The following is a 21,075-nucleotide window of genomic DNA, read 5'->3' on the forward strand; positions in this document are numbered from 1 at the left end:
TTTATTATTGATTTATATGAAGATTTCTTTTAAATTTCCATGTAACGCCAGGGCACCCCGAACGTTGGGGCCCATATGATGTCACGAGCTACACATATGGCAGTTATGCCCCAGCAAACTTCTTCTTTTTCTTTCGGCTGCTCCCGTTAGGGGTTGCCACAGCAGATCATCTGCTTCCATATCTTTCTGTCCTCTATCTTGTTCTGCTACACCCATCACCTGCATGTCCTCTCTCACCACTTCCATAAACCTTCTCTAAGGCCTTTCTCTTTTCCTCTTGCCTGGCAGCTCTATCCTTAGCACCCTTCTCTCATTATACTCATCATCTCTCCGCTGCACATGTCCAAACCAATGCAATATCGCCTTTCTGACTTTGTCTCCCAAAAGTACAACTTGAGATGACCCTCTAATGTCCTCATTTCTAACCCTATCCATCCTCGTCACACCCAATGCAAATCTTAGCATCTTTAACTCTGCTACCTCCACCTCTGTCTCCTGCTTTCTGGTCAGTGCCACCATCTCCAACCCATATAACATAGCTGGTCTCACTACCGTCCTGAAGACCTTCCCTTTCACTCTTGCTGATACCCGTCTGTCACAAATTACTCCTGACACTCTTCTCCACCCATTCCACCCTGCCTGCAGGTTCTTCTTCACCCCTCTTCCACAATCTCCATTACTCTGTACTGTTGATCCCAAGTATTTAAACTCATCCACCTTCACCAACTCTACTCCCATCATCCTCACCATTCTACTGACCTCTGTCTCATTCTCACACATGTATTCTGTCTTGTTCCTACTGACCTTCATTCCTCTCCTCTCTAGAGCAGATCTCCACCTCTCCATGGACTCCTCAACCAGCTCCATACTATCACTACAGATCACAATGTCATCAGCAAACATCATAGTCCACGGGGACTCCTGTCTAATCTTGTCTGTCAACCTGTCCTTCACCATTGCAAATAAGAAAGGGCTCAGAGCCGATCCCTGATGTAATCCCACCTCCGTCACTCCTACTGCAGACCTCACCACTGTCACACTTCCCTCGTACATATCCTGTAAAACTCTTACATACTTCTCTGCCACTCCCGACCTCCTCATACAATACCACAACTCCTCTCGAGGCATCCTCTCATATGCTTTCTCCAGGTCCACAAAGATGCAATGCAACTCCTTCTGGCCTTATCTACACTTCTCCATCAACATTATCAGAGCAAACATCGCATCTGTGGTGCTCTTTCTTGGCATGAAACCATACTGCTGCATACTAATTATCACTTCACTTCTTAACCGAGCTTCCACTACTCTTTCCCATAACTTCATGCTGTGGCTCATCAATTTTACCCCCTGTAGTTACTACAGCTCTGCACATCCCCCTTATTCTTAAATATCGGCACCAGTACACTTCTTCTCCACTCCTCAGGCATCCTCTCACTTTCCAAGATTCCATTAAACAATCTGGTTAAAAACTCCACTGCCATCTCTCCTAAACACCTCCATGCTTCTACAGGTATGTCATCTGGACCAACGGCCTTTCCATTCTTCATCCTCTTCATAGCTGTCCATTCTTCCTCCTTGCTAATCTGTTGTACTTCCTGATTCACTATCTCCACATCATCCAACCTCTTCTCTCTCTCATTCTTTTCATTCATAAGCCTCTCAAAGTACTCTTTCCATCAGCTCAACACACTCTCCTCGCTTGTGCGTACGTTTCCATCTTTATCCTTTATTACCCTAACCTGCTGCACATCTTTCCCAGCTCAGTCCCTCTGTCTAGCCAATCGGTACAGGCCCTTTTCTCCATTCTTAATGTCCAATCTCTCATACAACTCATTATATGCCTTTTCTTTAGCCTTCGCCACCTCTCTCTTCACCTTGCGACTTATCTCCTTGTACTCTTGTCTACTTTCTGCATCTATCTGACTATCCCACTTCATCTTTGCCATCCTCTTCCTCTGTATACTCTCCTGTACCTTACCAATCCACCACCAGGATTCCTTTTCCTCTGTCCAGATGTCACGCCAAGCATCTTTCTTGCTGTCACCCTTATTACATCTGCTGTAGTTTCCCAACTGTCTGGTACCCCTTCACTACCACCCAGTGCCTGTCTCACCTTCTCCCTAAACTTAACTTTGCAGTCTACCTTTTTCAACTCCCACCATTTGATCCTTGGCTCTGCTCTCACTCTGCTCCTCTTTTTGATCTCCAACGTCATCCTACAGACCACCATCCTATGCTGCTTAACTACACTTTCCCCTGCCACCATTTTACAGTCTTCAATCTCCTTCAGATAGACTCTTCTGCAAAGGATGTAATCCACCTGTGTGCATCTTTCCTCCACTCTATGTTCCTCCCTCTTCTTAACAACTTTGAAAAATGGCTGTGTCCACCAAGGGGACACATTGTGTAAAAGTGGCACAGATCAGAGATCAAAGAACTCAGGACTGCACCAGATATGAAACTCAGGCTGCCTTGAATCGTTATGAATTTGAATCATCCTTGCGGGATCTGTGAGGGAGACTTTGCAGTTTGTTTCATCTCGGTTTGCTATCAATGTTGAGAATTCTTCAGAAGCCTTGCACTTGAAAGTTAATGAACTCCAGTGCAATTGTGAACTTCAAAATAAGTTGGCCCAAGTTTCTTGGCTTTATTTCAACCACCTGTGCATAAGTAAGAATTTGTTTCCAAGGCTTTGCAAACATAATATACATTATTATTTAACCTCTGGTACCGTTTCCCATGGGTTGGACTAGCAGCCAGGAGGCACAACTGGATAAGGTAAATGACAAACGGCATCAGTTGATAATAATTGACAAACTATACAGATGACCAACAGGCACAGTAGCAATTTAAACCAGAAGAGAGATATAATCACAGGTACGTTGTACTTCAATAGTTAGTGTTCAGCCTCAGACTGATGGGCTGATCCTCATACAGACTTTGGGGCCCTGTACATACAGGCTCAGCTTGCCACAGTAGCTTTACAAAGTTGTGAGTTGTAGCTCTCCAGGTGACCTGTCATTCCTGACTCTTCACCTGTGGTGCTCTGACACTGACTTTTCTCAATATTTCAAAGACCTCTGTTAACTTCTGCTCGACACTAATATAACTCTCTGACTCCTGTTTACTACAACTGTCACTCTATGTCACTTTGTAAAGTTAAAGCATTAGAACAATCTGAACCAGAACAGGCCATTCAGACTAACAAAGCTCACCAGTCCTTTCTACTTCTTCTAAAACAGCAGCAAGTCGAGTATTGGAGGTCCCTAAAGTCCTACAGTCTACCACACTACTTGGTAGCCTATCCCATGTATCTGTGGTTCTCTGTGTAAAGTAAAACTTTTTAATGTTTGTGCAAAACTTATCCTAAACAAGTGTTCTCGATGAACTCAATTTAAAATCACAGTTTCGTTCCACAGATCCATCAGTCCTTATATTCCAGGAATGACTGGAAACATATTTCTTTTGTTGCATTCTCATTGATCATATCTTTAACATTCTTCTCAAATTTTACTCTTATGCACCAATTACACTGGTCCTGCCTCTCCCCTAATATCATCTCATAGTTATCTTATCCCCTTGGCCTATCAGTTCATGTTTCTCCAAGCAGACTCATCCACATATGTTTCCATCACATTTTACAACTTGAATGGCCTTGTCCTTTATCTTGTTATTTTAAAATCAACACTGGGATTAAGATTACAGTGTAAAGCACCTAGTGAGGATATGCTGTCTGAAAGAAAGCATTTCAAATGTGGACTGAAAGAAGCAGGAATTAGACACAATACAATACAATACAATTTATTTTTATATAGCCCAAAATCACACAAGAAGTGCCGCAATGGGCTTTAACAGGCCCTGCCTCTTGACAGCCCCCCAGCCTTGACTCTCTAAGAAGACAAGGAAAAACTCCCAAAAAAACCTTGTAGGAAAAAATGGAAGAAACATTGGGAAAGGCAGTTCAATTATAGACCCCTTTCCAGGTAGGTTGGGTTTGCAGTGGGTGTCAAAAGAAGGGGGTCAATACAATATAATACAATACAAAGAATAGAACAAATCCTCAATACAGTATAAAAATAAAACTTTTAGAAGTATGGAGCAGAATTTAACAGTAGATGATATCACATAATAAGATTTGGATATATTTAGAGTCCTGGAGACCTCATCCATCAACCGGCCTCCCCCATTTGGCCATTCCAAGGCTGAAACAGTGCTGGGCCAGCCAATCCGATGAAAGGAACCCTCTTTCCCACACTTCCTCCATCAGGGATGACTTTACCTTAGGCAGGCAAAACAACCTGACAGGAAGGCCGTGGCACCAACTGCCACATTTGAGTACCGAGAAGAGAAACGGAATAGGTGAGGGTTAGTATCCAATTCTAACTATCATGTTACTTATGTTTTAGTGTTAATGACTAACAACAGAGATGCAGTCTGTACAGTTAATCAGCAGCTCTAGTCAGGGTGTGCTAAACTGAAGTTGTGAGTCTGAGGTGTGAAGAGGCCTGAGAGTGAAGGGGCATCACTTATAGTAGCAGGCAGACCATTCCACAGTTTAGGGCCCCTGTAACTAAAAGCTCGACCTCCTATTGTTATTTTATTAATCCTCACAATCATAAGCAGACCGGCATTTTGAGATCTTAATGTGCGCTCTGGTTTGTAAGTCATGATAAGTTCAGTCAAGTAAGCCGGACCTTGGCCATTTAAGGCTTTATATGTTAAAAGAAGGATTTTGAAATCAGCCCTAAACTTAACTGAGAGCCAGTGTAAGGATTTAAGAACTGGAGTTATGTGTTCGTATTTTCTTGTTCTTGTAATAATTCTTGCAGCCGCATTTTGGATTAACTGGAGGCTGTATAGAGAACAGTTTGAACATCCAGTGAACACCGCACTGCAGTAGTCAATTCTACTAGAAATAAATGCATGAATTAATATCTCAGAATCCTGCTTATTTAGAAAAAACCTTAATTTCCTAACATTTTTAAGATGTAAGAAACACGATTTGGACAACTTTGTAATATGCGCTTTAAATGACATGCTAGAGTCAAAGATAACTCCGAGATTGCGGGCTGATTCAGTAAAATTGACAGGGGATTCGAACTGAGTTAAATGATGACAAAAAATTGTTATGATCATCATCATTCTCTCCAACAATTAACATCTCTGTTTATCTGTGTTTAAAGGCAAGTAGACAGTAGACAGAGATTATGCAGGCAACAGTGAAATCTGGAGAACTTTACAGTTTACATGACTACTACTGCTGTGTTTGGGGTGCTTTTTCATTGCCTGTTTTTATTGGATTTAATTTTATTTATATTTCTACTGTTTGTGAGATGCTGGTCAATATGAATGCCTCCTTACAGAAAAGCTTCTGAAATACATGCAACAATCTAATGACATTCTAGGAACAGTGATGCTTAAGATGGCTGGGTTGCTGTAACATTAACTAAAAATAAAGACATAAAAGATTTGTTTGGTTAGAGTATCAGGTTCCTAATGAAAGAAATCTTTAGAATACTAGGACTGTTTTTTTAATTAGTGATTATCCTTTGGTATTAATGCTTTTACATCCGTGCACAAAAGTTGGTGCATGTGTGAGGTGACAATGTGCCCAGTGCTGCTGGGGTCAGTACGGCCTTCTATGATCCTAAATTGATGAAGTGGACTGAAGAACATTATGTTATGCTAAAATACAACACAAAGTACATTCTCCTGATGTCCATCTTTTCCTTCTGCACTTCCAAAGACAGCCATGTTTTGTTAACAGGCAACTCTAAATCCTGTGAGTGGGTCTATGATTGATTGGACCCCACCTCACCTTCTAGGAGTGGTTACTGTATTGTACTTGATGTTGTCAGGATAGAAGGAATTAACTAAAGTGGGTTTCATAATGTTTTTTATATTGGAGATGAGGGTCTCTTTCAATAAGATACAACAATTGGCTCTGAAAAGTTAAGCATTTGAAAAGAAGCTTGTTCACCATTTGCTTAAATGAGTGATGAGATAAAGCAATATTTTAAATATAATATGAAAAAGTTTTCCAATTGTCTAAGGACAATGGCTGCTTTACAGGATTAATAGAGTTTATTACAAATGCAAACAACTTTGCTGCTCCTAATGCTATCAACCCTTCAGTAAAGGCCAGAAACCAGTAATATTTTTGTCTTCTCTGTGGCATTCTTGTAGGGGTATTCATATTCTCTTCAATTTTTTACAGCAAGATGGAGGAAAGGTTCAATGAGTATTACAGAAGGAAATTGTATGAAAGATAGGTTCTGCAAAAAGGAGAAAGACAGCACTGTGGTTAGTGGCAGAGGTCCTTTGGGATCAACTACAGAGTTTTATCACATGTGCTGGTTTTCTGAATCCACTTAGAGATGCCTCTTCTGTCCAGGAACAAAGCAACAGACATCACCCACCTCTCTGACTTTGCTCTCTCCCTCGTAGACTGCCATTTGCTTGGCTGTGTCCCGGCACAACAGTTTACATCTCTTACATCACTCTAATACTTATTTATTTAGATGGGACGGTCCACAGCAGGGCAAGGCAATAGGAGGGGTAGGCCCGCCTTCTGGAATGGGCAGAACTAAGCTATAAAAGAGCTCACCTCTGTAGGCATCACATAGGACTCCTTCTTGGACTGCGGACTGTTCTTGGCCAGAGCCTTTCTCACAGCTTGCTCTAGTCTCAGTTCTTTTTCTAGTTTGTTTGCACCAATTAGATTTAGACAAACTAGTGAAAGGCAAAAATGAGTCTCAGCAAGACTACTAGTATAAGGAGCAGTGGGGGACGAGGAACCTCTAAATCAATGATTCTGCCGATGAGCAGGCAAAGAATGAGCTTTGTGTCCAGGTCCAGGGCAGCTCCTGTTAGCACTTTATTCTCAAGCGGTAGCAGCTATAAGGCTGGTGGTGGTGGTGGTGCCGGCTTTGCGGTTCGTTCTGGGGGTGGAATTGGATCACCACTTTCTAGAGGGGCAGAAGTAGGATTAGGTAGAGGATATGGTGGAGGATTCAGTAGCAGGCTCGTTGGAGGATTAGGTACCGGATATGGTGGCGGATTCGGCGGTGGAATTGGTGGCGGATTGGGCAGTGGAATTGGCGGTGGAATGGGTGGCGGATTGCACGGTGTAATGGGTCCAGCAACACCAATCACATCAGTCACCGTTAACCAGAGTTTACTGGCCCCTCTCAACCTGGAAATTGATCCCAACATTCAGCAAGTACGAGCCCAGGAAAAGGAGCAGATCAAGATCCTCAACAATCGCTTTGCCTCCTTCATTGACAAGGTAAGTCTACCCATTTAATAAATTCAGTTGGGTCTGATAAGGATAAGCACTTGTAAAGATACAAGAAATTGAATGTTTTAAGCTAACACATCAAGATTTTGGATTGAAGAGTTTGAACATTTAACCATAGCACAAAAGATCAAGAAATTCATTTTATTGGCATTTGTTTCCAAACATTATCTGTTGGGAACATTTCTAGATGTGCCAGTTTTGAAATATGAAGAAGGCAAGCATGCCAGGCTATTTGCACCTTAAATTTGAATGGCAGTCGATAATGAAGCATGCTGCATAGATGGCTTTTAACTTATCTCTGCTTTAATGATCCCTTTAATATTGTGCTTTTGAAATATATTTGAACAGAACTGGTGTGTAAATGCTGCAGAGATGTGTTTCTGAGGATTGGTTGTTCTTATTAGAGAGCTGTAAGAAGGCAGCACTTTAACTAAAAAAGAATAAAAAGCAAAATGGTTACTTCTGTCTGAATGGCACCTGTAGCAGCAATGTTGGTGTTTATTAAAAACTAGTCATTAAGCCCGTTACAATAACGGGAGCTAGAACAGTAGTCCATAAACATTAGAAGGAACAGTCTATATTAAATGGCAAGGAACCTTTTCATTAAATTTTTTCCGTAAAATGCCTGTAATTTTCTCTGACAGTAATACTGGCTTTGCTGTCCATAATATGCGTTTAATTTTCTGCAACAACATTGGGCAAACAGCAGATTCTCCCCAGCAACTAATGTAATTTGCACGAAAATAAATCTACTTTTACTTTACACTTTACTGGGCCAAGCTTCTTAATCGCAAATCTGACATAGTCAGAGTGAGCACTTGCACAACAATGGAGAAGCTGGTCTCTGCGTCTCAGTACCCGATCGGATTTGTCGTGTTTTCTGTTTTAGGTCTTACCTCATTTACCGTATTCCGATTGGAACTGCCGCGAGATATTTTATAGGTCCTGCCCTCTCTGTCTTGTGTGACGCGTCAGGCGGCCTTTGAAGCATCGCTCCGTGCCCCGCGCATGCGCACTTCACCAGAAGACACGGACACATGGACGCACACGGGGATTTTATTAAGGAGGATGTCACCTATAGTCATAGCCTCGGGCTGTCTGAATCAAACATTTATGGAAGTTGAATTTCAATTTTGTTTTGCACAAGAAGGGATACAGCGTCAGATTTGGGGGCGCTGCACCAAACACCCCCAATATTCTGCTGTTGCCAAAGACAATGCAAAGTACCTCTTCTGAGTTCCTCCAGCTATGTGGTATAATTAGGATTTGGTTGTACACAGGGGCTCTAACATATTTTGACAACTTGTATATAATTTTATTTCCACATAAATAAACATAACCATGTACAGCAATAATTGGATTTACATTAGAAAAATATTGGGTGCAATTTGAGTCACATTATCAAGTCTACAGATTCTTGAACCAACATAAATCTATAATCTAAGTAGAGTTGATTCATTTGTTTTACTTGCCATTGAAAAGAATTAACATAATGACTGCTGACATGTAAAAGGGATCTACTTGTCCTTCCACACCCTTCTGCTAACCAATCACACCTGAAGAAGGTGTCAGAACGAGATCAGCTAAGGCGTGGCTTTCAATGGCAGTGCTTTACAATGAGAGAGCTGCAAAGATGAGGAGAATCAAGATGGCGTTACTGTGATGTTCAGTGCACACCAGTATAAAGAAAGGAAAAATGCTCTTCGACACTGTATTCTCATAATGTAATCTGGCAACCTTATAATGATATTAGCACATTTCATTAATATGTTAATGCTCAGTCCACTCAGCTTTGTTTCTTATTTGCACCTATCTGCAGGTCCGCTTTCTGGAGCAGCAGAACAAGATGCTGGAGACCAAATGGAACCTCCTGCAAGAGCAAAGTGGTAGTGGTCCAGGTGGTGTAAGATCTAATATTGAACCCATGTTTGAAGCCTACATTGCTAATCTACGTCGGCAGCTGGACGGCTTGAACAATGAGAAAATTAGGCTGGATTTAGATTTGAAAAACATGCAAGGCTTGGTGGAAGACTTCAAGAACAAGTGAGTTCACGAAAATAGAGCAATTTAAATAAGGCAGGCAATGCTGAATGTGAAAATGCTGATTACGTACTTCGAATATAAAGGGGTAACAACAAAAGTGCAACTTATTGTACTCCAATAGGAAGGTACATGAGTGTTAGGCAGAGTTACAACAAGAATGAAACTAATGAATAAATGCAAGAGGAAGTAGTATGGAGTGAGACTGCTGTCAAAAATAACTCATAATAATTTAATTTTTCATTTCACACGTGTGGATTATCCTTTGCCTTCTGAAAAGTATGCCTGAGCTTCTGAAAATTTCGAGTACAAATCTCAAGAGTGAACAAACTGTCATGGTCCTCGGGGGGGCAGATTGCAGAGCTCAGCGGGATGTGCACATACACAGGGAGTGGGAGGGTTAGGGATTTCAGACCCACCCATGTAACATCTATGTTTATATAGTTAGTCAGGTGGAGAAGGGTACTGCTGCAGCTAGGGGGCAAATGTTGAGTAGGACAGGCAATGTCAGGAGGGAGGAACTATGGAAGCTGGCAGAAGTGGTTTGAATGCTACGATACTTTCTGCCTGATGGAAGTAGGACAAAGAGACTGTGGGAATGGTGTGGGCAATCCTTCAGAATGCCATGGGCTTTGCAAGTACAGCGCTTGATAAAATGTCTTTAATGGAGGGTAGAAAGGTCCCAATGATCTTTCCTGCTGTGTGCACTCTCCATTGTAGGCCCTTGCGGTCAGAGACACTGCAGTTCTTAAATGAGAGAGAACAGATTTATGCCTTCACAAGATAAGGTTTGCAATAACTTCCACCACCCGATCCTATTTGCTCGTCTGTTAGGTTTAACTTTATTATCAAATTTAATTGGAAACATCCAAGCTGGCCTTTGTAAAATCGTGTGGATCTTAGGCTGGCTCTTCTTGGTCTTATATGTATATTCTATTTTCCCTATTAAATGTAGTCTAACTTGACAACTTCATGTGTGACAAACTTTTATTCTGAAAACTTCATCCTACCTGCCAAGTATGTCCACTCCTACTTGACATTCGGAGTTCATCACCCCATCCCACCCTCCTTGCCTCTGTGGGGCATTTTAGTTGATCTGCCAAAGCACTCCTTCTTTTTCACCCCAAAATGGTCAGCTCATAAAATGCAGCATAAGCTCCAAAATATTAAGTTATTATACATTTTATCTCAGTACAATAAGAAAAAGAATTACTGTGCAAGCAAAAGATAAGATGGAATGGAGGTGATTTAAATTAGTTTGAGGTTGCAGATAAAGAGGATGATATGTGTCCAAATGGCTCTAATACTGTATGAGAGCAGATGAAGGTACAGGATGACAAGAGGAAGCTGATGATGGTTTAATACTAGAATAGGGAAATAAGTAGTAGCTTTACAATGAATATATATGAGATATACCTGAATATTAAATAATGAGGTAAAATAAACAAAGACCCCCAAAGGTAATGTGAAATCTCCCCTCAGGAATCAATTAGATAGATAGATAGATAGATAGATAGATAGATAGATAGATAGATAGATAGATAGATAGATAGATAGATAGATAGATAGATAGATAGATAGATAGATAGATAGATAGATAGATAGATAGATACTTTATTAATCCCAAGGGGAAATTCACATACTCCAGCAGCAGCATGCTGATACAAAAACAATATTAAAGAGTAATAAAAATGCTGGAAAAACCAGACAATAACTTTGAATAATGTTAACGTTTACCCCCCCGGGTGGAATTGAAGAGTCGCACAGTGTGGGTGAGGAACGATCTCCTCAGTCTGTCGCTGAAGCTGCTCCTCTGTCTGGAGATGATCCTGTTCAGTGGATGCAGTGGATTCTCCATGATTGATAGGAGTCTGCTCAGCGCCCTTCACTCTGCCACGGATGTCAAACTGTCCAGCTCCATGCCTACAATAGAGCCTGCCTTCCTCACCAGTTTGTCCAGGCGTGAGGCGTCCTTCTTCTTAATGCTGCCTCCCCAGCACACCACCGCGTAGAAGAGGGCACTCGCCACAACCATTTGATAGAACATCTGCAGCATCTTATTGCAGATGTTGAGGGACGCCAGTCTTCTAAGGAAGTACAGCCGGCTCTGTCCTCTCTTGCATAGAGAATCAGTATTGACCAGTCCAATGTATCATCCAAATCAAGTATCAAATTAAAGTTAAATCAAAATTAAGCATCAATCATCATCATTAATATTATTAAACTAATTCAACTAATTCAAGCAGTGTTGGCTACTTGCTGTAGTTTTACTGGTAAATTAATCAACACATTATTTTCACAAGATCAACTGAAGATGATAAAACACAATCAGTCCACTACATGTACGTTAGTCGTAACAAAACGCATACTTTTTTTCAACATGGCCACAGCCACATTAATAAAAAAATAATGTGGAATTTCATCTTAAAAATAGTAATTTCAGAATTCGTCTTAAACAGTTAATGCATTACAATAAAAGTCTTCACACTCTAAAAACTGAGCATCAAAGCTTAACTTATGTGAAAAAATTTATACTACCCAAGTGTTAGACTGGTTCAAAGTCTACGAACTGTAATGATGTAATGACACGTTAACAGTTCCTTTAAACAGAAGAAAACAAAGAGAAACTCATTCTAAAATATATCTCTCTATTATAAAAGGACATCTTGAGATGAGACGAGACGAGACTCTATCCAAGAGATTTTTTCCAAGTGGGTCCTGCCCTCCTCTCAACCATTTTCAGTTACCGGTCCTCTCACGTCTCATTCATGTGAATGCTTTTGTCAGACACAGTTCTTGCACTCTCAGCTCTTATAAATTTTTACGTTTTCCTCACTTTAAGTTCCCAATAAAAGAATACTTATTATTTGGACGTTATTGATTACTTGCGCATTTATTGGTTACTTTGCAAAATAAATTATTACCTGCTGAAGATGTGGATCGGTTTGTCAAAGTCATTAAACTCATGTCTCATGGACCTCATTTAAAAGATTCAGTATGTTGTGACTCAAAACAAAAAAAGTGTTTACAGAAATTTCCTAAAGGTTTTGTTAATTCAACAGATGTGACTAAGACTGGCTTTCCTGATAGTCGCCGTAGAGATAATCGTCATGAACAACACACTTATCACGGAAAGTAAGATTGTAAAATTGTGAAGATCTATAATTCAATGATTAGACCGTATAACCCCTTTTTGCTCAAACGATTCAATTGTCATATTAGTGTCGAGTATTGTGCATCGGTTATGAGTATTAAGTACATCTACAAGTAAAGTATTTTTTCTCCATAAGACGCACCTGACCATTAGACGCACCTAGGTTTAGAGGAGGAGATTAAATTCTGAACCAAATGGTGTACTAATATGTTTAATAAAATATAGCACAATAATATTTCAACCATGTAAATTCAACAGTGGTATTAAGAAACATCATCACTGTCATTAACAAATAAGGAGAGACTTTATGGTTCAAGCACTCTTCTAGTTTGATGGAAACCCCAAGAACTCCTCATCGCTAGTTTTAGAATTTATGAAGCTCAGTTGCTCACAGTCACATTGCAGGAGCACGTACCTATCATCACGCATGTTTGGACCAATGCTCCCTGAAGTTATATCGCCAGTCTAGTCCCATCTATATTAGTAATGCCACAAAGCCCTTCATCTCGTGTTTTGTTGTGGGTTTCCAGTTTGAAAAACGAGAATGCGGTGCAAGCACAGCCATCGATTAAAAAAATTGCTCGGCATACCTGTTTGTCTCGTCCGACAGTAGCTGAAAGGCAGCTTCAGGAAAGAACAGCCTGAAGTGTAGTCCAGCGGCTGGTAATCTGTCGAGTCCAACAGCAAGCCATACTGTCTTGTGAAGTCCGGTAACCAGTTTGGCTCCCACGGATCAATGTCTAGGTATTCCTCCCACACGAACCTTGCCATAGGCGTATCGGCTGCACGAATGCGCTCAACTGGCGCGGCATCGGCTGGTGTCCCGATCAGCTGAAGCTAGATCCTCACTCTCTTGTTCGATCTCCTGATCACTCTCAACAAAATCAGATTCTGAAAAATCAGAGTCCGACTCAGTGATAATGCGCAAAACATTTGTTTTCTGCACTTGCTTCGCTCCATCGTGAGATGTCGATGCCATCTTGCCTTTGTTTACATTTCACAACTCACACACATGCAAGGATTAGATGCCAAGTCAATGAGTCTAACATTCCTCCAAGCACAGAGGGAATGCCTGTAACGTATCAGTAAGTTTTGTCACCCTCTACCCCTGGATGTCGACTTTTGTCAGGTAATACACATCATGGTCTGTGATGCAATATTCGCTCCATAAGATGCACAGACATTTCCAACCTTCTTTTGGGGAAAAACAGTGCGTCTTATGGTGCGAAAAATACGGTACATTCATAAAGGGCACGATAGAGTAGATGTAACTTTATCCAAAGAACAGTCTCATGACGAAGTTCAAACATATTTAGATACTCGGCACGTCAGTGCAATAGAAAGCATTTAATGGAATTGCCAATGCACGGTCAAAGTCATTCTGTTGAATTATTACCAATTCATTTATCAGGTCAGAATAGGATTCAATTTAAAGAAGGCAAAGAAGCTGAAGCTTTAATGGTAGCGAAAACTAAACATACAAATTTTTGGCTTATTTTGAACTTAATTAAACTGAAATAAATGCAAAAGCATATACGTATGCGCAAATTCCACAACATTACACATGGAAGAAACAAAAAAGGAGTGTGGCATCCAAGAAAAATTAATTGCAAAAATGGTTTCATTTAAAATTGTTGTTACGTGAATTGAAAGGAGCAACATCATATAAAGATGTTCTAACTATAGCTGGAACTAAGTACAGTATGGTACTTTTCAAGAAGCGTCACAAGCAGCTGGATTATGTAAATCAGACAATTATATGTTCGAAATGATGTCTGATGCCACTTCTGTAATGATGCCTGACAAATTAAGACACTTCTTAGTGTACTTAATTATGACGGGTGAAGTTGATGCTTTAAAATTATGGGAAGCGTTCAAAGGACCATTATATGAAAAGTCTAATGAACAAACGGCTCTTTCGATCATCAAAGAATTGTTAGAAGCAGAAGATTTAACGATACAGCAATTTGGACTTCCAGAAGAAATAGACAAATGTGTGGTAAAGAAAGAGATAACAGCAGATGAAGATTTATCTGTGGAAGGCCATGGAAAATTATATCGGGAAATGTATTCACAATTAAACGATGATCAAAGAGCAGTTTTTGACACAATTCAAAAAAGAATTCTGGGTAAAATTCGTCAGAGGTTACTCTTCATAGATGGACCTGGAGGCACATCCGCTTAACCATACGTGAGCAGCAGAGCCACGAAGTGGCTTGCGCATAGCGCCTGCCCTGGGGTTGGGGAGCGAAGCAAGCAGGGGGCAGAGCCCCCTAGTAATAACTTAATATTTGGGAGATTATGCAGCATTTTATGAACTGATCATTTCGAGGAGGTAAACACAGAAGTTCTTTGCCAGATTTGCTGTAGCAAATAGGATGAGATGGGTGACAAATTCCAAGCCACACACATCTAACTTTGCAAATGCAGATAATGTCACATGGCAGGCATGAAAGTAGCTGCACAACTACACATAGCGCCATGTGGCTGAAGGAGAAAGTGTAGCCGAGAGCACTGACTGCCACTCAAGTTAACACATTTGTGAGACCACCTAAATCCCCCTAAAAACAGTTTTTTAAATCTACGTATTACTTTGTGAAGTTAAATTGGGCCCAATGCAGGGGTTTGCATGGGTAAGCTCTACAATTGCTGGCTTCTGCGTTTCACCCAGTGCAGCCAGAACTGTCTACAGCCTTGCAACCACCAACATCAGCTGTTTGTAAGATGAACATTGTCTTCAGTGTAAAAATAATACAAAACTTATGTAACTCTGACTGAGGAACTTAACCTGCCAGTGCTATAGACATATGAGAAATATGAAATATACCTGTAAAGTCCATTGGAATGGGGTTCAGTGAGGAAAGAAACAATTCAGAAATGATTTTTTGAATTCATTCAATTCACTGTATTCATCTGTTCATGGAATACAGACTAATAGTATTTGCATAAGATTCCAGCTATAACAAAATTACAGAAATAAATAAAGCATCAGTCATTTATGAGTAGAAAAGAACAAAGTGGGAAAAGGGAGACTACTTTTTAAAAAAAGTACAGTACAGTACAGTACAAGGGAAAGTGGAAATGTCAGTAAATGTCAGTAATGCTGAAAGTGTAATGTGCCAGCTTCAGACTCATGGAGTCTCCACCCAATGAATAACACTGGAGTGGAATAACACTGGGACATGGAGTAGAGTATCTGAGAAGAAAAGCAACACATAATCATTCAACACTTTTGTTACGTAGAAAAATATAAAATCCACCTGAAGCTGAGCGTGTTTAGGATGGGAGAATAAGTAGGAGAATCTTGGGTTGCTGCGGGAAAAGGTGTTGGTGAGGACAGCAGGGGGCATAGATAGATAGATAGATAGATAGATAGATAGATAGATAGATAGATAGATAGATAGATAGATAGATAGATAGATAGATAGATAGATAGATAGATAGATAGATAGATAGATAGATAGATAGATAGATAGATAGATAGATACTTTATTAATCCCAGGGGGAAATTCACATACTCCAGCAGCAAAAAATATTAAATTAAAGAGTAATAAAAAATGCAGGTAAAAAACAGACAATAACTTGAAAAATGTTCAACGTTTACCCCCTCTGGTGGAATTGAAGAGTCGCATAGTTTGGGGGAGGAATGATCTTCTCAGTCTGTCAGTGGAGCAGGACAGTGACAGCAGTCTGTCGCTGAAACTGCTCCTCTGTCTGGAGATGACACTGTTTAATGGATGTAGTGGATTCTCCATAATTGATAGGAGCCTGCTGAGTGCCCGTTGCTCTGCTACGGATGTCAAACCATCCAGCTCTATGCCAACAATAGAGCCTGCCTTCTTCACCAGTTTGTCCAGGTGTGAGGCATCCTTCTTCTTAATGCTTCCTCCCCAGCACACCACTGCGTAGAAGAGGGCACTCGCCACAACCGTCTGATAGAACATCTGCAGCATCTTACTGCAGATGTTGAAGGATGCCAGTCTTCTAAGGAAGTACAGGCGGCTCTGTCCTTTCTTGCACAGAGAATCAGTATTGGCAGTCCAGTCCAATTTATCGTCCAGCTGCACTCCCAGGTATTTATAGGTCTGCACCCTCTGCACACAGTCACCTCTGATGATCACGGGGTCCATGAGGGGCCTGGGTCTCCTAAAATCCACCACCAGTTCCTTGGTTTTGCTGGTGTTCAGTTGTAGGTGGTTTAAGTCGCACCATTTAACAAAGTCCTTGCTGAGGTTTCTATACTCCTCCTCCTGCCCACTCCTGATGCAGCCCACGATAGCAGTGTCGTCAGCAAACTTTTGCACGTGGCAGGACTCCGAGTTATATTGGAAGTCTGATGTATATAGGCTGAATAGGACCGGAGAAAGTACAGTCCCCTGCGGCGCTCCTGTGTTGCTGACCACAATGTCAGATCTGCAATTCCCGAGACGCACATACATACATGCATCATGGGCATCAATTGAAAAGAGTAGGGTGTTCCCGATGTACTGGCTAAAATACCCACCACGGTCTGACCATTCTGGCCCACTGATCATCCTCTGTCTCTAACAGTCTCTTTCTTTCAACCTTATATTAACTAATAGCTAATGTACAGGGAGAGTATTAACATAAATTATCGACTGTCAAATAATCAAGGGTATGGGTGGTATAGTTAAACCTCAAATCCCAAAGTAATGCACATGAAGTTAACTGTTGACACTAATTTGGCCAGTCAGTGTAAGCGTGGGTCTGTACACGACCAGGTCCTTTGATGAACGGCCATCCCACCTGCAGTTGAATGCTGCCTGCTATTTTGATAGGCTAAACTGAACAGAAGCAATTTTTACACTGCTGTCATTTTTAAAATATTATATTCTTGGAAGACTTAAATACATTTTAAATATAATTAACTGATTGATTGATTCAGTCATTCATTCATTAATTTTTTATTACTGTTTAATTCCATTCAGGGTCATAAGAAACTGAGATAAAGCAATATATATTAAATGTGCACGAATATAATTCTAAAACATTCATTCATTTATTCTCCACTGCTTCTCTGAAGCCAGGTCACCTGGGTCAACAGTCATAACAGTGAGGCCCATACTTCACCTTCCCCAGCCACATCTGCTAACTCATACTGTTGGATCCCAACACGTTCCCAGGCTGTATGGGAGATATAATCCTCCCAGCAAGTCCTGGGTGTTCCACGGGATCTCATCCCAGCTGGTCGAACCCATAAAACATCCACACAGACTCTGTGCACTTAGGCAGTTAATGGCGAACTGACGAAATACTTTGATTTTTACTCAGATATGAAGATGAAATCAACAAAAGGGCTACAGTGGAAAATGATTTTGTCCTGCTGAAAAAGGTAAAAATATGAATTTTAACAAATAAAATCTTGCCTGAAGAAGGGGCCTGAGTTGCCTTGAAAGCTTGCATATTGTAATCTTTTTAGTTAGCCAATAAAAGGTGTCATTTTCCTTGACTTTTCTCTACATTCATAATGGCTAACACGGTACAACACCCTAGTACAACAAATAAAATGTAATTCAGAATGTTCAGAGCCTATTTAAATAGCATAGGATTATGAAATTTGTCAAAATTACATTTGGAAAAATACTCCATGCCACTCAGATTCAGGTAATACTGTAAGTTGATGCCAAACAGTTCACAGTTGCAGCATTTGCATGCCACTTTCTTGTCTCTAGGATGTTGATGGTGCTTACATGAACAAGGTTGAACTGGAGGCCAAGGTCCAGGCACTTCAAGATGAGATTAACTTTTTGCGTGCCCTCTACGATGCGGTAATCATCTTAATTTGTCAGAATGATATGACATAATTGAACACTGAGACATCACAAGTTGTTGATGTTTCCTCTGGTTTGTAATCACAGGAGCTCACCGAATTACAGAATCAGGTTAAAGACACCTCAGTGATTCTAGAGTTGGATAACAGCCGCAATCTCGATCTGAATGCCATCGTGGCAGAAGTGCGCGCTCAGTATGAAGACATTGCCAACCGCAGCCGAGCAGAGGCTGAGACCTGGTACATGCAGAAGGTAAGCAAAGGAGAAATGTGCCGTATTATTATTAGACCCAGACATGACAGAGGAATAGAGAAGCGATTCACATATTAACATAAAAACATCTTAAGACTTTTACCATTCTTGTAGTATGAAGAGATGACATCGTCAGCTGTAAAATACGATGATGATCTGAAAGACACCAAATCTGAAATTTCAGACCTGAAGCGTTTCATCAACAGACTGACAGCTGAAATTGAAGCACTCAAGGGACAGGTAAGCCATTAAGTTCTCATTCTACCATTTTATATAAACATGTATAACACACAGAAAGGTTTTCTGCGTCTTGATGCCCTGTGACTAAGAATCACAATTTACATCGGGGTGTCTAAGCTCCAGTCCTGGTGGGCCGCAGTGGCTGCAGGTTTTCATTCTAACACTTTTCCTAATCAGTGACCAGTTTTCACTGCTAATTCACTTCCTTTTCCTTTCATTTTAATAGTCTGTTTTTAAGGATTCAGTCCTCTCAATTTATTCCTTTCTTTATTAAATGGCAGCCAAACAGAAATGAGACGTGAAACGAGGTAACAGATGTCCAGCTAAACTGGGATTTCAATCTCCAACCAATTTCCTTCCACCCAGTCTCTTAATGAGAAGCTGATTCTTGCTTGTAATTAAAGCACTTATTTAATTCCACAGCTTGTTGCTGCTCTCATTCTGCCACAGCAGACATTTCCAAAACTGTTAATTTATTCTTCTAAGACCACTGTCAAAATATATTGGTGACCTGAGAGATCAACCTTATTGAGACCTCCAACTTTCTTTATTTTCAGATATTGTGTGGTGGGTGCAGGAATGCTGGTCTGTGGCAGCTTGTTTTGTGTCTCATTATTGTTTGGCTGCTAATTAAAGAAAAAGAGACAACTAAGGGGTCTGAGTCAAGTTAATTACAATTAAGGCAAAAAGAAGTTAATTAGCAGCAAAAACAGGTTACTGATGAAGAAGATGGTTAGAATGAAAACCTGCAGCCACTGCGGCCGAACAGGACTGGAGTTCGACACCAGTGGTTTACAGGATTATTAGATATAGTCCAAAACCTCACTTCATAATGTTTACCAATTTAAACATCGTTAAATTGTTTTTATCCTGTCAAGAGGGCAAACTTGGAGACTGCAATCACTGAAGCCGAGGAACATGGAGAGCTGGCTGTGAAAGATGCAAAGGCCCGCATCGCTGATCTGGAGGCCGCCTTGCAGAAAGCCAAACAAGATATGGCCCTGCAGGTCCGTGAATACCAGGAGCTGATGAATGTCAAGCTGGCCCTGGACATTGAGATCGCCACCTACAGGAAACTACTGGAAGGCGAGGAGAGCAGGTATGAGAGTAACTCACCTGTCACTGTGGAGAGAAATCCACACGGTATTTTTAGTGAGACAACAGCCATGAAAGTAGTAGCACCTCATTTAAAATAGAGAAAAAAAAGTAAAAATATAAATATGATATGATCAAGATAAACTTAGAAAGCATCAAAAGATTGTAATACTGAGGCTTCAATCTGTCTGTTTTTCTGCCAGGCTCAGTTCAGGAGGAGGTGCAGTCACAGCAGTCCACGTTCAGACATCTTCTACTAGCGCTTCATCTGGTAAGCAGAAGAGTTCAATGAAATTCTATTTTTTTTTTTTTTGAGTAGATTATCTTCATTATTTTATTGAATACTGGAAGAAACACACTGAGGCACTGAAGCTGTAATATGACAACTATGTCCTTTTTATTTTTATAGGTGGAGGTTTCGGAGCAGGAGGAGGAATTGTTGGTGCTGGAGGATTTGGAGGTAATGGAGGTGCAGGATTCAGCAGTGCCATATCACGTAGTGGTGGAGGTGGCACCTCAGTTGGAGGCATGTCTAGCATTACAAGCTCCTTAAGCAGTACGACTCAAATGACAAAACGCATTTAAAACAGAATGAGTTTCTTTCCCTTTGATTTTGCAAGTTTCCTCTTTCCTGAAAGGGTAAAACTCAACAAGTGCAACAACCTGAATGCTTTCTGAAAGCTATTTCCTTGTATTTGTTTGTCTTTTAAGTTCAACCACCCAAAAGCAGAGTTTCTGCTAAAGAACACCAGATATGACACAGTGAGATGTGATTTAGAAAGGTTATGTAGTATTAGATGAAAAAAACCTAAGTCATCCTTAGAAAAGGCCGTGTTAAAAGATAATGGAGCTTACTAAACAATTAGGAACACAACAACAGAAGATCAGCCCAATATAAGCATTGACCATTGAATTGTAAATTTCTTTTTTTTTTTAAGAGTACATTATCACCATTATTTTAGTGAATACAGAAAGAACCATGCTAAAACTGAAGGTTTGAAGTTGAAATATGACGTAACTGTGTCCTTTTTATTTTTATAGGTGGAGGAGCAGGAGGAGGAGGATTTGGAAGTGCAACAATGGGAGGAGGATATGGAACTGGAGGAGGAGTAGGATATGGAGGTGGATTCGGAGGATTCGGAGGAGGATTTGGAAGTATATTCGATGGAGGATTTGGAAGTGGAGTCGGAGGAGGATTTGGA

At 40.6% G+C, this 21,075-nt stretch overlaps 2 protein-coding genes across 3 annotated transcripts in view; both read left to right on the forward strand.

Moving 5' to 3' along the window:
* LOC114642495 (keratin, type II cytoskeletal cochleal-like) overlaps positions 1 to 21,075 on the forward strand; it is a 41,890-nt gene that overhangs the window by 20,561 nt on the left and 254 nt on the right. The gene's annotated exons all lie outside the window — the stretch shown is intronic.
* Positions 6,611 to 21,075, forward strand: LOC114644483 (keratin, type II cytoskeletal cochleal-like; the record flags this gene model as incomplete). Its single annotated transcript, XM_051924219.1, has 10 exons — positions 6,611 to 7,288; positions 9,120 to 9,343; positions 17,787 to 17,847; positions 18,188 to 18,283; positions 18,374 to 18,538; positions 18,653 to 18,778; positions 19,657 to 19,877; positions 20,077 to 20,144; positions 20,283 to 20,333; positions 20,915 to 21,075. Coding segments are annotated over exons 1-10 (1,713 nt in total), but the record flags the coding sequence as incomplete, so codon positions are not given.

Source organism: Erpetoichthys calabaricus, chromosome 3 (genome assembly GCF_900747795.2).
Source record: "Erpetoichthys calabaricus chromosome 3, fErpCal1.3, whole genome shotgun sequence".
NCBI lineage: Eukaryota > Metazoa > Chordata > Cladistia > Polypteriformes > Polypteridae > Erpetoichthys > Erpetoichthys calabaricus.